The 12,869-nt window shown below is 41.0% G+C and overlaps 1 protein-coding gene across 1 annotated transcript in view; it reads left to right on the top strand.

Annotated features, from left to right (window-relative positions):
• Positions 1–12,869, top strand: part of LOC102107374 (sodium channel protein type 5 subunit alpha) — a 215,099-nt gene that overhangs the window by 150,448 nt on the left and 51,782 nt on the right. The window contains exon 18 of the mRNA XM_088057681.1: positions 6,046–6,192. Within this exon, the coding sequence (XP_087913807.1) occupies positions 6,046–6,192 (147 nt within the window). The remainder of the gene's footprint in view (positions 1–6,045; positions 6,193–12,869) is intronic.

Genomic DNA, 12,869 nt, shown 5'->3' with positions numbered 1-12,869 from the left:
GGATTAATCCAAGAAGGGACACTGCTGAACTGCTGCTTCTGAGGGATGATGTTTTGCAAAGCATCCAGCACTCATGCAGAGAACAGCAGTTAGTGGCTGTGATGAGGTTTGTCTGGCAAAGTTTTAGTTCACCTTTATTCAAAATGGAAGAAAATACCAGGTTAAGCTGGTTCCAGGGGAGTTTTTGCTGTTAACATCCTCTGCTGAGCAGCTGTGGTTTCTGGCCAGCCCTAGCCTTGGACATCCTGAATTGTAATGGTCAGATTCTGTTAATTTTATCCAGCTTAGAACTCACAGGTGCATTATTTTTCTAGAGCAGGGACTGGAGTTTTCTTAAAAATACCCTGTGACTTTGGGGGGGAAAAATGAGTTTCGTAGGTCAAACAGGAGGACAAGATCTGTGCTTAAGTTGCACAGGTGTAACTTCAGACTTCCACACCCTTAATGCTGACAGGTGACAGCACACACAGAAAATCACCTGGCACCTACAGACATCCAGGTTGGGGGCATCATCTTCCCAAGGTCTGGGCCACAAACTTTGCTCTTTCTGAACTCAGAGACTATTGTGTTTAATCTGTTTTGCCCATGTGGCTCTTATGCATGTGTTAGTGATTTGGATTTTTATAAATGTGGTTCCTATAAAGGCTGAGTTCATCAAGAAACTGAAAAAAAAATGCTTATGGATTCACAGAGCAAGGGTGAGCAGCATCTGATTTTGATGTTTTACTACTCCCTCTGCACCATTTTGTTTCTGCCTCTTGCATAGATGAATGACAAGAGAAATGACAGGGAGTGGTGGATAAATGTTGCAAAATGGAACAAAAATCTGTGTACTGGGCTGTGATGTCTGGCTGTTCCTGCTGAAGTGGAATGATGGATCAAGCGGCATAGGATGGAAAGGGGGCACCACCAGTTTCAAATACTCAAGTTTAGACTTTCCTGGCCTTGTCCCCATTATGAGGAATTTGCAGGTCTTAAATGATACATGTATGTGTCAGCCTAAAGGTAGGACTTAACATCCTTTACACCAGTAAATGTTTAGTCTGCCAGTAAAATGCTTTTGTAAATGAACACAGTGTAGCACGAGTGTGCTCAGCTATAATCCCAATGCTGTGGTGTGGTATTGCTCCAGGTTTTCCAGTGATTTGCCATTAAAGTGAGTAGTGACAACTCTGCATTACAGAAGCAATTCTTCAAAGCAGGTTAGAGAGATTCTTAAATGTGCACATTTAAAATTGACAGCTGCACTCCAGCCCTCTTTTATTCCTAGCAGAATAAGTGATACTAATCTTCCTCTTCTCATGTTAAGGAGGTAAGGGAATTTTCCTGATGTATTTGGTGATCTTTCTTCATGCAGAAAGATAAATCCACTGATTTTGTTGGTGCTATAAGGATTTACATTTATTTGTGAAAGAGAAGAACCAGGGTCATAAATGATCTGTTCTGGTAATAAGAACCAACCAGATTTGTTTCTCTGGTTTGTGGTTATTTATTTCTCCCCCGTTTCAGCTCAGATTTTTCAAGGCTTTTCAGAAAGACTGAACTCAGCATATCTGAGAGTTGTCAGCCTGACAGCTCTGCAGACTGCAGTCTCCTGTTTACTTTACACATGAAACAAGTGCCACCAAGGCAGTAATGCAAGCTCACCGTGTTTCAGCAGCTCTGCAATCTGCTTGCTTCTCCACTTATGTAGAGGTAGTATATAAACAACTCAGTTTTCACCATCATTTACTTGTTGGCTCCTTTGCAGAGGAAGGGTGCCAGTTACTAGATGCAAACTGTTGCTGGGAAAGGATGCCAATTGCTACCCGGCACGGCAATTTTGTGAAATCCATAGTTGTCTGCAAGGAGGAACACAAACATCAACAATCACTTTACAGAGTAAGCAGCCCTCTTGTAACAATGCCTGTCACACTGCTGAACTGGGTTTACAATACATGGAAAGCTCTGCAGACTCCCCTTATGATATCCAACATTTGGGCATAGGAAACTTTGCAGGTTAAAATATGTTGTCATCTGTTAAAGGAGCTGGATTTCTTGAGGAGACTCAGTGCCATAGCATCACTCATTAATGAGTGGCTAAAGCAGAGATTCTTCTGTTGTCAGCATCCTACTTCTGCTCTGATGGGCAACATCCCATGGTTTAGGAGGATCCCATTGGCATGGCCCAGTGTGCAGGCATGTGTGTGGGGGACCAGGACAAGCCTCCACTCCTGGGACTGTACCTGGAAATGTCCTGACCAGCTCATTCCTGGAATGTGACTGCAGACCCCAGACACCCCTGATTTCCTGTTAATGTCTCTAAAGTGGTCTTCAAAGAGGCAGCTGGATGCATGCATGGTGGGGAGTGGAGAACACACATGGCATCAAAGCTTCCCATTGCATTGTGACTGGGTAAAAGGCAGTTTGCATTTGCACTGTCTGACCAGAGAAAGAAAAAACCCTTATCCTTCTCATAAAATGGTAAAATGATTAACTTCATCCATCCACATCGTTTTTGCTCACTGGCTCTGCAGTGACAATGGCAAGGGTGGAGGGCTCCAGAGCCAGTTCCCATTTCTTTCTTCCCCACCCGCTTGGGACAGGAAGCTCCCTGCTGTCAAAGGATTTGCACATCTTCTTTCTCACAACAGCCACGACCAGAGACTCAGGGAACAAATGTCACAAGTTAGGGTCATGATCTAGGGAGTGAGGGAAGCATCAGGAGAACCCATTTGAACCGACCACCATCCAAAAGTCAAGTCCTGGGATCCTCTTTCTAAATTTGTTTGCACAGAATGGAAAAAATATTTCCATGGGGAAGGAATAAAGTGAATCCATGCTGATGACAGGTATTTGCCTTTTTTTGCCAGCAGCAAGTCCTCTTTCCAGAGGAGTGGCATTTGCCCTAATCCCTGTTTGAGCCTGGAACAATTAGCCGATCTGTGCTTTTCAGAGACACAACGCAGTGTGGAGCCTTTGCATTTATTTGTGTCAGCAAACAAGAATGTGGGTCCGTGCACCAGCACTCTTGAGATGTCACCCAGATTATGCTCTGTTTCCAATCTGGTAGCTGTTTTCCTGGTGCTGCAACCTGCAGTGTGAGGGGGGACAGCACTGTCCCCCCTCCTCCATGGGTTAATCACTGGGATGGTGTTGGCAGATCACCTCTTTTTAGGGCCCACGTCAGAGCAGAGGTGAGCAAATTTTTGGTTTATGCTGAGGTAAATCCTGGGCTCCCAACCCTCCCTTTGCATGCACAAAGTTTTAGTACCATTCAATGTTTTTACTTTACAAATGAAGAAAGCAACTGAATTGATAAATATTAACATAATGTGTATTGCCTTGGCAACGTGGCACTTGATACAAAAATTAAAAATAAATTATGTAAAACACCCACAGTGGGAAGCTTTACAGGAGATAGACCTGCTGCCGTTGCTGCCAGAAGAACAAATCATCTGGAATCAGGACAAAAGCAAACAGCCCAAAGTTAAGCAGCATAAACCAAAGGCACCTTTCCCCAGACAAGTCTCTGCTGATTTTCAGGTGCTGTGTGCTGGAAGTGAGACTGTCACATCTCAGGAGAATGGTTCACCAGGGTTGTCATTGGTTGCTTGCAAAAACTCATTTGATTCCCTAACACTCTTTTTAGGATCTGTCTACACAACCAGATTCTTTGGAACAATCTATTTCTCTTTCTCATTTTCTCCCAGCTTATCAATTTAGAGGACAAGTCTGAAAACACACATTGATGAACCAAATCATTGTCTGAGCACATGTGCATGATGCCTCCATTAAATATTTTGCCAGGATATATTTCATCAGTTTTAATTAATGTTAACTCATTGGATACTTGTACCAAGTGTGACTTCTGGGAAGAAGCCAGGTCCACATTTCCTGGAGTTTAGTCTCTAGGAAAGCGTTGTTAAGTCCTGGTACCACACAGAGGGATTAGTAAGTAGGGAATTGGTGTAAATTTGGCATTTGGCTCTAGCTTAACGCAATAATTTGCCTAACAATTAGAATATTTGTCAGATAGCTGAGTTACAGGGTCTGTCCTCTTACAGTGCACAGTTTCTAATGAATCTGAGTGCTCAACCTTTCTGCATAAATGAACTTGAGACGTCACCTCCGATTGTGTTGCACTTTCAACATGAAACAATTGTTTCTGTTGTTCCAGTGCTATAACCAATATCATGCCATTAAGATTACTTGGTACCAAGTTGTATGCACATTGCATTAAAAAAAAAGGACATTTTATGGCTGAGTGCCTCAGTTGTGTGCACTGTGCCTTCAACGTTGGCTTCTCTCCTGAATATTACAATATATCTGAAGAAAAAGACTGCTGAAAAGCCTTAAAAATACTTTTTTTTGTCAGATACATACCTGTAACTCAGTGGTTATTGGCCTATGAAGATCAGTGCTAATGTGTGACTAGAAATTGTATGTAGTACCTTCCTATGCAGAGGGTATGGGTTTGGAAACGCATAACTTGATTTATTAAAGTTAGAATATATTTCAGACCACATGTCCTCCAAATCAGGAAACAAGTAATTTGATTTTAAATTAATTTCCCAGAAACACACAACAGCATTGAAAAGACTGGTACAAACCTGACAGTCCAAGAGTATTTATACAGAGAGCAATTTGCTACAGTCCAAGAGTATTTATACAGAGAGCAATTTGCTTAACCAACTGCTTCCTTTGTGTCATTCATTCCTTCAGATAGGAAACTTCATATTTGGGAGAAAGTGTTTTTCTGCTCCAGGTATCTCTTGAGGGATTTCCTGTGGTGATGTGGCTTTAAAACTGAGGCAGGTAGTCTGGAGCTCCCTGGGGAAGGGAAATTTGCTTAATACCTGAATAGCACTGAATGTCAGTCAAGCCAAAGGAAAGGAAAAAAAAAAAAAGGCTGGACAAGTGAAAGATAAATAGGTTTAAATAATTACCATTGAAATCCGGTTGTGCTTGTAATTTTTTTCTCAGCATGGAAGTCCCTCTGTAAGCAATTCAGCACAGCCTTTTGAATCCGGTTGGAGTTTTATTAATATTTTAGTAGCTGTGTTTGTAATGGCAAGAGCAGTGGTAGTGCTGTGATGAGCTGTGGAGTTTTCTGTGAAGTCCCTGCCTTAGGTGGATCAATAAAGCCACACAGAGAACCTGGGCCTCCAGAGGGAGGGACCAACCCTGCAAACATCCTTTCCTCTGCCATTAGGCTGGGAGAACTTCTTGAGAGCTCAGCAGCAATAATTACCACCCCAGGAAGAAGCAGCTGGATTTAATGGCACCACACATACTAGCAAGCACTAGGTCTAGTCAAATGTGTTTACTGAGAGAAAAAATTATTGCCTTGCTTCCAGAGTCCATCCTCTTTCAGGGAAGTGCTTCAGAGTGTGTTCTCCTTTCAGCCTGCGGTTCAGCCCCGTGTGCTTCAGTGGGTGCAAAGTAGCCTTAAGTGTTTTTCTGAATAGGAGCCTCATACATTCGCATGTTTACCTGCACTGTTTCCATATCTATTTTCAGATATCTTTTATCTTTTCCAGTGAACTTTGCATTTTTTTCTCCTTCAACAAGTACCTTTCCTTCTCTGGGTGTGGGGATTTTTCACACTTTCAAGCAGACTTGTAGAACAATAATGGGCTTTGCCCTCGTGCCTTTCTCCAGCTTTTACATTGTCACCATCTGATGGTGAATTTTCTGAGTACACACCTTGGTTATTTGGCAGCCACCTCTCTCTGTGCCCCAGGTCATTGGAGGAAGTTTGTGTCTCAAAATCAGGCTCGAAATGGAGATGGCACTCCCACTTCAGCAGCAACAGCTCAGAAAAAAAAGTTGGTCTATTTGTATGTCCATTTTCCACAGCCAGATATCTTGGCATATCCAAGTTACTAAAGTTCAAAATTTGCAACATAAGTATGCGTTATCTCATTTCTTGCCATTTTCTTTAAGATGTCCAGAATAGCCCAGGCTGTTTTCTCTTCTAGCTGGAGAGTTCTCCTTAAGAAATAAGCATGATATCAAAGGAAAAAAAAAAAAGAAAATAAACCCATCTAGGATTATTTCCAGCAGGAAAAGCAGCTGCAGCTGAGGGGGCAGCGATGCCAAAGCCCAGGCGTCCGGAGTCAGAACTCTGAGATTTATGAAGAGTTAAGTGAGTTGCACGTGGATAAGCAGTTGAAGGCTGAGCCACCACCTCCAGTAGGGCAAAAAGAGGTAACACAAACAACTTTCCTACCTGATACTGCATGAAATTCATTGCACCAGCTCCATAGTGCATGCCACTGGTTTATGTGGGGTTTATGGCTTGTAAAAATACATGTTTGTCAAGGGGTAGGAAAGCAATAGTGTGTAATAAGTATTACAGTCTTAGTAGAGAAGAGAGAGGATTTTGTCGTTATCAAAATAATTGGAAAGCTTACAAAACGTGCATTATAAATTAAGATGGAATTGTAAGAGGCTTTGGGGAAAAACAAACAAACAAACAAACAACAAAAAAACTCCACAAAATCATCGATAATGTAACGGTCTCATTTTAGGAGAAAATATGTGTGTGATTTCCCACTGAAAAGCAGCTCTAGGAATGGCATCTGCTGACTTGGCAGACATGAATGTTGAGTTCACTGGAGGGCATCTGCTCTCTGTCACAGATTAACATTTCTTTTCCTGTTAACACGCGCCCAAGAAAGATGCGACAATTTGAGTAGCTGACGTGAAGGTACTAACTAAAGAGCAAGCCTTGGTATTATTCAGTTGATTTGGCCAAAGTGCACCTCATTAATTGTTTCTTGATGTGTATACAATGACATTTCTTTTCAAGTTGTGGGATTATATTGTCCTTATAAACATAAATATCAAAAATAATGTGTTTGTACTGTACACTAAGTGACTGAAGGCTGTTGTATTGCCTGTATCCTCCTTGCTGACTTGTTGGGGGCTCTTCCCCTTCAGATTTAGCATTTTACTGACATAGCATTGCCTTCATTATTAGAGAGGGATGGATTCCTCTCTTTGAAATCAGGAAATGAAGATTTGGGATGTCCTGAGAGTTTGGAGAACTCCACAGCTGCTTGAGAGTGGAACCAGGGATGGTTGCATGGGGTAAAATTAATGAAAGGGAAAGGATGGTGCAGTACTCACACACAACACACCCCTTCCAGTTCTGCTCTAAAACTGCTGGCAGGTTTGTGCCCAGCAGGAGCAATCCCATGGAGAAATCTTGACAGGACACCAGGAAACAGTCAGGACTCCCCTTCTCCAAGCCTGCTGATTCATGCTGTGATATGGAGTGGAATTTACTGAAGTAAATGTAGACAATCTGCATCTGAACTTGTCATCTGAGGCCTCTGTATAGACAATGTAGGCAGGTAAATGTGTCTCCAGCTGAAATCAGAATTTACATTAGGTCAGATCTCATAAAAGTGCCTATTTCTCTCCATTAACTATAAAGGGAGCACTTAGGTTGCACGCTTAGGTAAGATAAATTCCACTCACAGGAACCAGAAATCCTCCAAACATGAAGCATTTCTTTAAAGGGCAATCTTTGCCAGAGCACTTCTTGGCATATTCATCTTCAGAAAGAAAACACCCTGAATTTAGAGGAAGGAGACTCAAATATTTGATATCCTGGTCTCAGGGAAAAAAAAAAATATATATATATATGCATATTTAGCAAATAAACATAAAAGTTTCAAACAGTGTAAAGAAGCATTATAACTAGGAGGAATTAGAAGACCATGTCAGGCATTTTTCTTTCAGGGGATTAGGTATCCTTGATGTTTAAATATCTTTTTAAGACAAATGAACCCTGTGATCCTAACAGGGAGGCCAGAAAACTATGTCCTTCTTTAGTGCTACAACAAAATGTCATGATAAGTCAGGAACATTCTAGCCTCGATATATTCAGCAACATCGTGATAAAGAAATAATCCCCATTTCCTCCCTCAACTTTCAAAGGGTCCTGAGACACAAATGCCACCTCTCTATAGCAGAGTATAATTGGTTCTATTTGCAGCTGCTTAGAAAGAGGTGGAGGGACATGGCAATAATCCAGGGATGACTTGAAATCAAATGGAAGTTCACACGAGGCTATGAATGCCAACACAAAAGAGCAAAGCCCAAAGGATGCTATTTTGGAAGGGCAGATCCCGTGTGGACATTGCATGCTCACGGTCCCCCTGTGCAGAAGGAATCTTTGTGCCGGCACACGAGGACATGCTCGTCATATTTTTGATGAATGTCCCAAGAAGTTGCAACTGGCCAAATAAAGCCAACAACTGCAAGGGAATAACAGATTTGGTATGCCCAAGAGGCAGGGCTTTCAGTGGTTGTCAGTAACAGGAAACGCTGGACGTGTTCCGAATAAAACTCTCTTGGTGTCAGTAGAGGTTACATTATGTGATTAAAAATTCATTCTATATAAATCATCAGAAAGGCACCATAGAAATAAAATCATTGGTGTCACGGGTGGGGAAGACTTCAGAGTACAAACTGCTTGCTTTCTCTGCCAAAATGCTGACCCATAAAATATTTTGTACAACTTTGTGGAATCTGGCTTTAAATGGTTCAGGCAATTTAGATTTCTTCATTTACCAAAAGGAATAATTCACTTGCTAAAAAGAAATATCTCATGTATGGGTATATTTCCTTAAATACCAGCCTTTTTTCACATTTTCTCCTCTTCAAAGGGCCATTCCATTACTGTCTTTTACCAATTTTATCCATCAGTCTCTTTGTATGAATTAATATCACTTACTTTAATAGACTGTTGCTTGCTTCCTATTGTCTGGGGTTTACCCCCTGAAGTCATGCACCATTGTTCTTTCATTTAATTATTTCTTGTAAATTAATATCTCTGTGCCCTTTATCTGACTTTTTTTACCTCTTTCTTTGCAACTCCCTCAACTGCTTCTTTTCAGAGTTCTTTTGCCAAGAAGCAAGCACAATATTCCAAATACAATTCCAACAGAAGCTTAAAAGAAGAAATAATATCTCGTTATCCAGACATGATGCTTTTATATGGTTTTCTACATCATTATATCCCACTGCAAAATCACGTTTAATTTTTTTTTAATATTACTCCAAGTTTCCAAAATGTCCATTGAAATTTTGCTGTAACTTGCCCATTTGTACTTTTTAAAATCATGTCCCATTTTGCTATATTCTCTCAATTTTTCCCTTCTCTTTCCCCTTCTGCTTCCTCAATTTCAATACTCTCTCCAATTTAATATTATCAGCTAACATGAGGATTATATTGGTCAGGACCTCTTCTATATCTTTAGTGAAGATAATGCTGACCCTAATCCCCACAGATTTCCTCCTCTGAAGAGAAAGTTTGTGCTATATTTGGGTCCTTAGAATGGCTTTTCTCTGCACAGCAATGGGTGAACCCGAGCCAATTACAATTTATTTTAAAAGTAGGCTTTTCTATAACAGAGATCCAACTGTTTTCTTAAGGTTCATATATCATATGTCAATTTGATAGATTAAGGCTCTGATTTTCAGAGGTGAGGCAGAGAAGAAGGGAGGTAAGAGGGCTAAGCCTTGAGCAAACATCAACTTTCAATGTGATTTCAGCATCTCACAGCTAATGGCTTTTTGAAAAACACTTTCAGATCAATTTTCTGCTATTACAGGCACAAGCAGTGGGTATGGAAGCCCTGTCCAAGTACTTAAAACAGTCACTCCACCAACAAACACTTTAAAAACTGCCTTCTGCAACATGAATTTATGCACCAGGGAAAGATCTTCCAAAGGGGTCTCCGAGAGGTCCTGTTGCCTCTGCCTGGCACACTTCCTCCGCTCATCTATTCCAAGAAAGAAGATGATTTTCTATTTGTCCTTTTTGCCTTCTTTTGACCTCTTTTCACCCTGTTTGTGCAGAGTTCTCTTAGCACACTTAGTGAGTAGAACCACCTCACTGCCTTTATGACATTTCACTCTGAGCAAGCACTCTCCTTTTCTCCTCTCTGTCTTTATTTAATTTACTTTAATCACAGGCTACAGTGAGTGTTTAGTGATCTGTGATTCCCATGATTATTCCCTTTTCCTCCTCTCTCAGCTCAGTGTTGTGTTTATTTATTGCTGCTCTCCTGGGCCGTTTCCAGTTTTCCATGAGCATTCACTATTGATTGCTAATGATGTGTTAACTGGGTGTATTGGATCCCTTTATGCTCTGCAGCCTGCCTTGCCTGGATCTGCTGGTTTGTATATGTATACATAGGCTTTCTAGACACTTCTCTACTTACATTTATATTAATTCTAACAGGCTCTCCCCCATCTCGTTATTGATCCCCTTGTTGGATGATTTTAAGTGTTTATTTTCTTAGACAACTGAATTTTGATTAGCTACATTTCCCTCATCAATTGCTCTTGTGTCCCCGACTCTTCCCTGAGTTCATGAAAACCTTCTTAATCCTTTTAACCTTTCTGGCAAAGAGTAACCTTTGCTTCCTTCCTAGAACCATCCCTAGTCTTTTCCTTCTCTCTCATATGTCCGGTTCTTTTTTCTAGTCCCTGTTCATACTCTCAAACTTTAATCTACTGTTTTCTGAATCCATCTTCATTATCTCTTCTTTGAAGTCTTTTCAGAAGAAACCCTGTCTGTTTGCCTTGCATGTTCCCTACCTCCCTTTGACACTGATGGATTCTAATATTTCCTGGAAACTCCTCCTGAGAAATAACAAAATAGTCTATGTTAATTTCATTGTATTTTGTTCTGTGAATTTCCTAAACTGTCTCTGCTAAATCCAGCTCGCTAGTTGAAAATGTTATCGAGCTGACATTGTTCTCACAGTTTTCTTTGATTTCTGGCTATTGGTAAAAATTGTACCCAACAAAGCTTTTCTTCTCATTGGATCCCCTATTTTCTACATACTACAGCTGCATATGATTTAGGACTATTTCAGTGATTCTGTTTTGACATCTTCATAACAGAACACATAATGACTAAATGCATTCCCTAATGAACAGTATCATAAAGTTCTGACTGTGCTAAAACTTGGTATGACATTTTTTTCTACCGTCATACGCCGCTGTGAGTCTGTAGGAAATGGGCTCTATATGACAGCTGCATTCTGAATATGGGTTTTCAGAAGCTTTATCCATATCTTGGACCTGTTCTGTTCTTTCTGTTCTGACTCTCTTTTTAAAAGGTCTCTTCTCAATTGTTTGCAGATCTTTTGAGTAGAGCATTAAAAACCCTAGCCAAGACTATGACCTTCTGGATGCTGCAGCTAATTGCAAACAAGTAGCTTCCACCCCCGCTTGCAAGCGCTGCTGGAATGTTCAGTCTTTCCCATTTTACCCCAGGTTCAGCATTTCTCTGAATTCAGCTATAAATTTTACATTGGCTGTGTATGCTGGAAAACAGAAGGCCCATTTTCACATTAATAATAAATATAGAAAACTGTGCCTAGCCTCATACTCCATCACCACCATGCTTATGAAAATAATACTTTATCTGTACGTGCCATCTCTCATATAACCATCTCACAGGCTGTTTAAAAGCATGGGTAAGTATTATTGCCCTCATTTTTTTTAAAAAGTGAAGGCAATAGTATTGCAAGATAAAGCACAAAAACTTTTAAGTGGGAACTCAGAGAACAGAGTAAACCAGTTCACAAATAACACACTTCTCCTGCTTGGAGCTATTTGTCATTGCCTTGTCCCGTAGAAGATACCAGCTTTGGTATTGCTCACACCAGATAATGCTCTAATACATCCAGAAACAAACTGTAAGCAGGACTGGACAAATATCAGGTCTTTAGTCTTTAGTGGCCAAGCTATTTAACTTGTAAAATTTACAACCAAATCAAGTAAAATTCAAATTTGGATTAACACAAATATAAATCCATTATTTTACCTAGCAAAATAAAATAGGGTGGAAATATTTCCTGTTTTCTTCTAAAGAAAGTGTCTTGATTCTGTTAAAGGAAAGTTTAACCTGAAATGAAATTTCTGTTTCATATTTGGGTGACTTACTGAATCATGTATCATATGTCTTTTAATGAGTTCAGCCTTCAAAACAGATTTTGAAAATAGTATATTCCTCAGAATTTTTTATTTACCCAGATCTCCTTGAGAGTTCCTGCTCTAAATAGATGAGACAACCAATACTTCAGGGAGTGGGAATATTCTTGCCCCATTTTGCAGAGGAGGATCTGAGAAACACTGAATTTAAACAATGCACCTAAGATGATGGTGTCAAATATTTCAAGCAAGTGGTAGAGCCCTTGGGACACTTCCAAAAGCCATGTGTCCCTGCTCCTGCATCACCTGGAGATCAGAAAGGTGGGACAGAAAGGCAAGGGGCCATGTCCTGTGGTGAGAACAAATTGGACATGGGAGGAGACTGGAGGAGCTCTCTCATATTTGTACTTTGGCTTCCTGTGACTGGACACTGGCAACAGGGATTTCTGCTCCTCTTGGAGGAGAGGCTGTCAGCAGGGGCAGAGCATGGTCCTAACTGAGCAGGTGCAGATTTTACCCACCAGCTGTGGGTGAGGACCCTCAGGCATGAGGCCCAAAAGCCAGGAGCCTAAGGCAGGTCATCCAATTCATCCTTCAGCATTTCAGGAGATGGGTCCCACTTCTGGTGCCCCCACCCAAAGGTATGAGTCTTCAGGATGTCAAACAGATGAAGTCCATCATTCCAGGGTTCCACCCACCATTAACCAGAGCAACCTGGTCTAGTGGAAGGTGTCCCTGCCCATGGCAGGGGGCCTGGAACTGAATGATCCTGAGGATCCCTCCCAACCCAAATCATTCTAAGATTCTGTGATTAATATCTAGTGGCTGTTCACTCTCTTTCTGTGGTTTGCTTCTCTTTTGTTTCAAAAAGTAAGTTCTATATGTTAAGTTGTTGTTGATGATGGGTCAACCCCTGGTCTCAG

Source organism: Pseudopodoces humilis, chromosome 1 (assembly GCF_049639895.1).
Source record: "Pseudopodoces humilis isolate 2021_Gansu_Grassland_sample_001 chromosome 1, ASM4963989v1, whole genome shotgun sequence".
Taxonomy (NCBI): Eukaryota; Metazoa; Chordata; class Aves; order Passeriformes; family Paridae; genus Pseudopodoces; species Pseudopodoces humilis.
The sequence above is the reverse complement of the archived record's forward strand: the minus strand, read 5'-3'. Positions and strand labels throughout refer to the sequence as shown.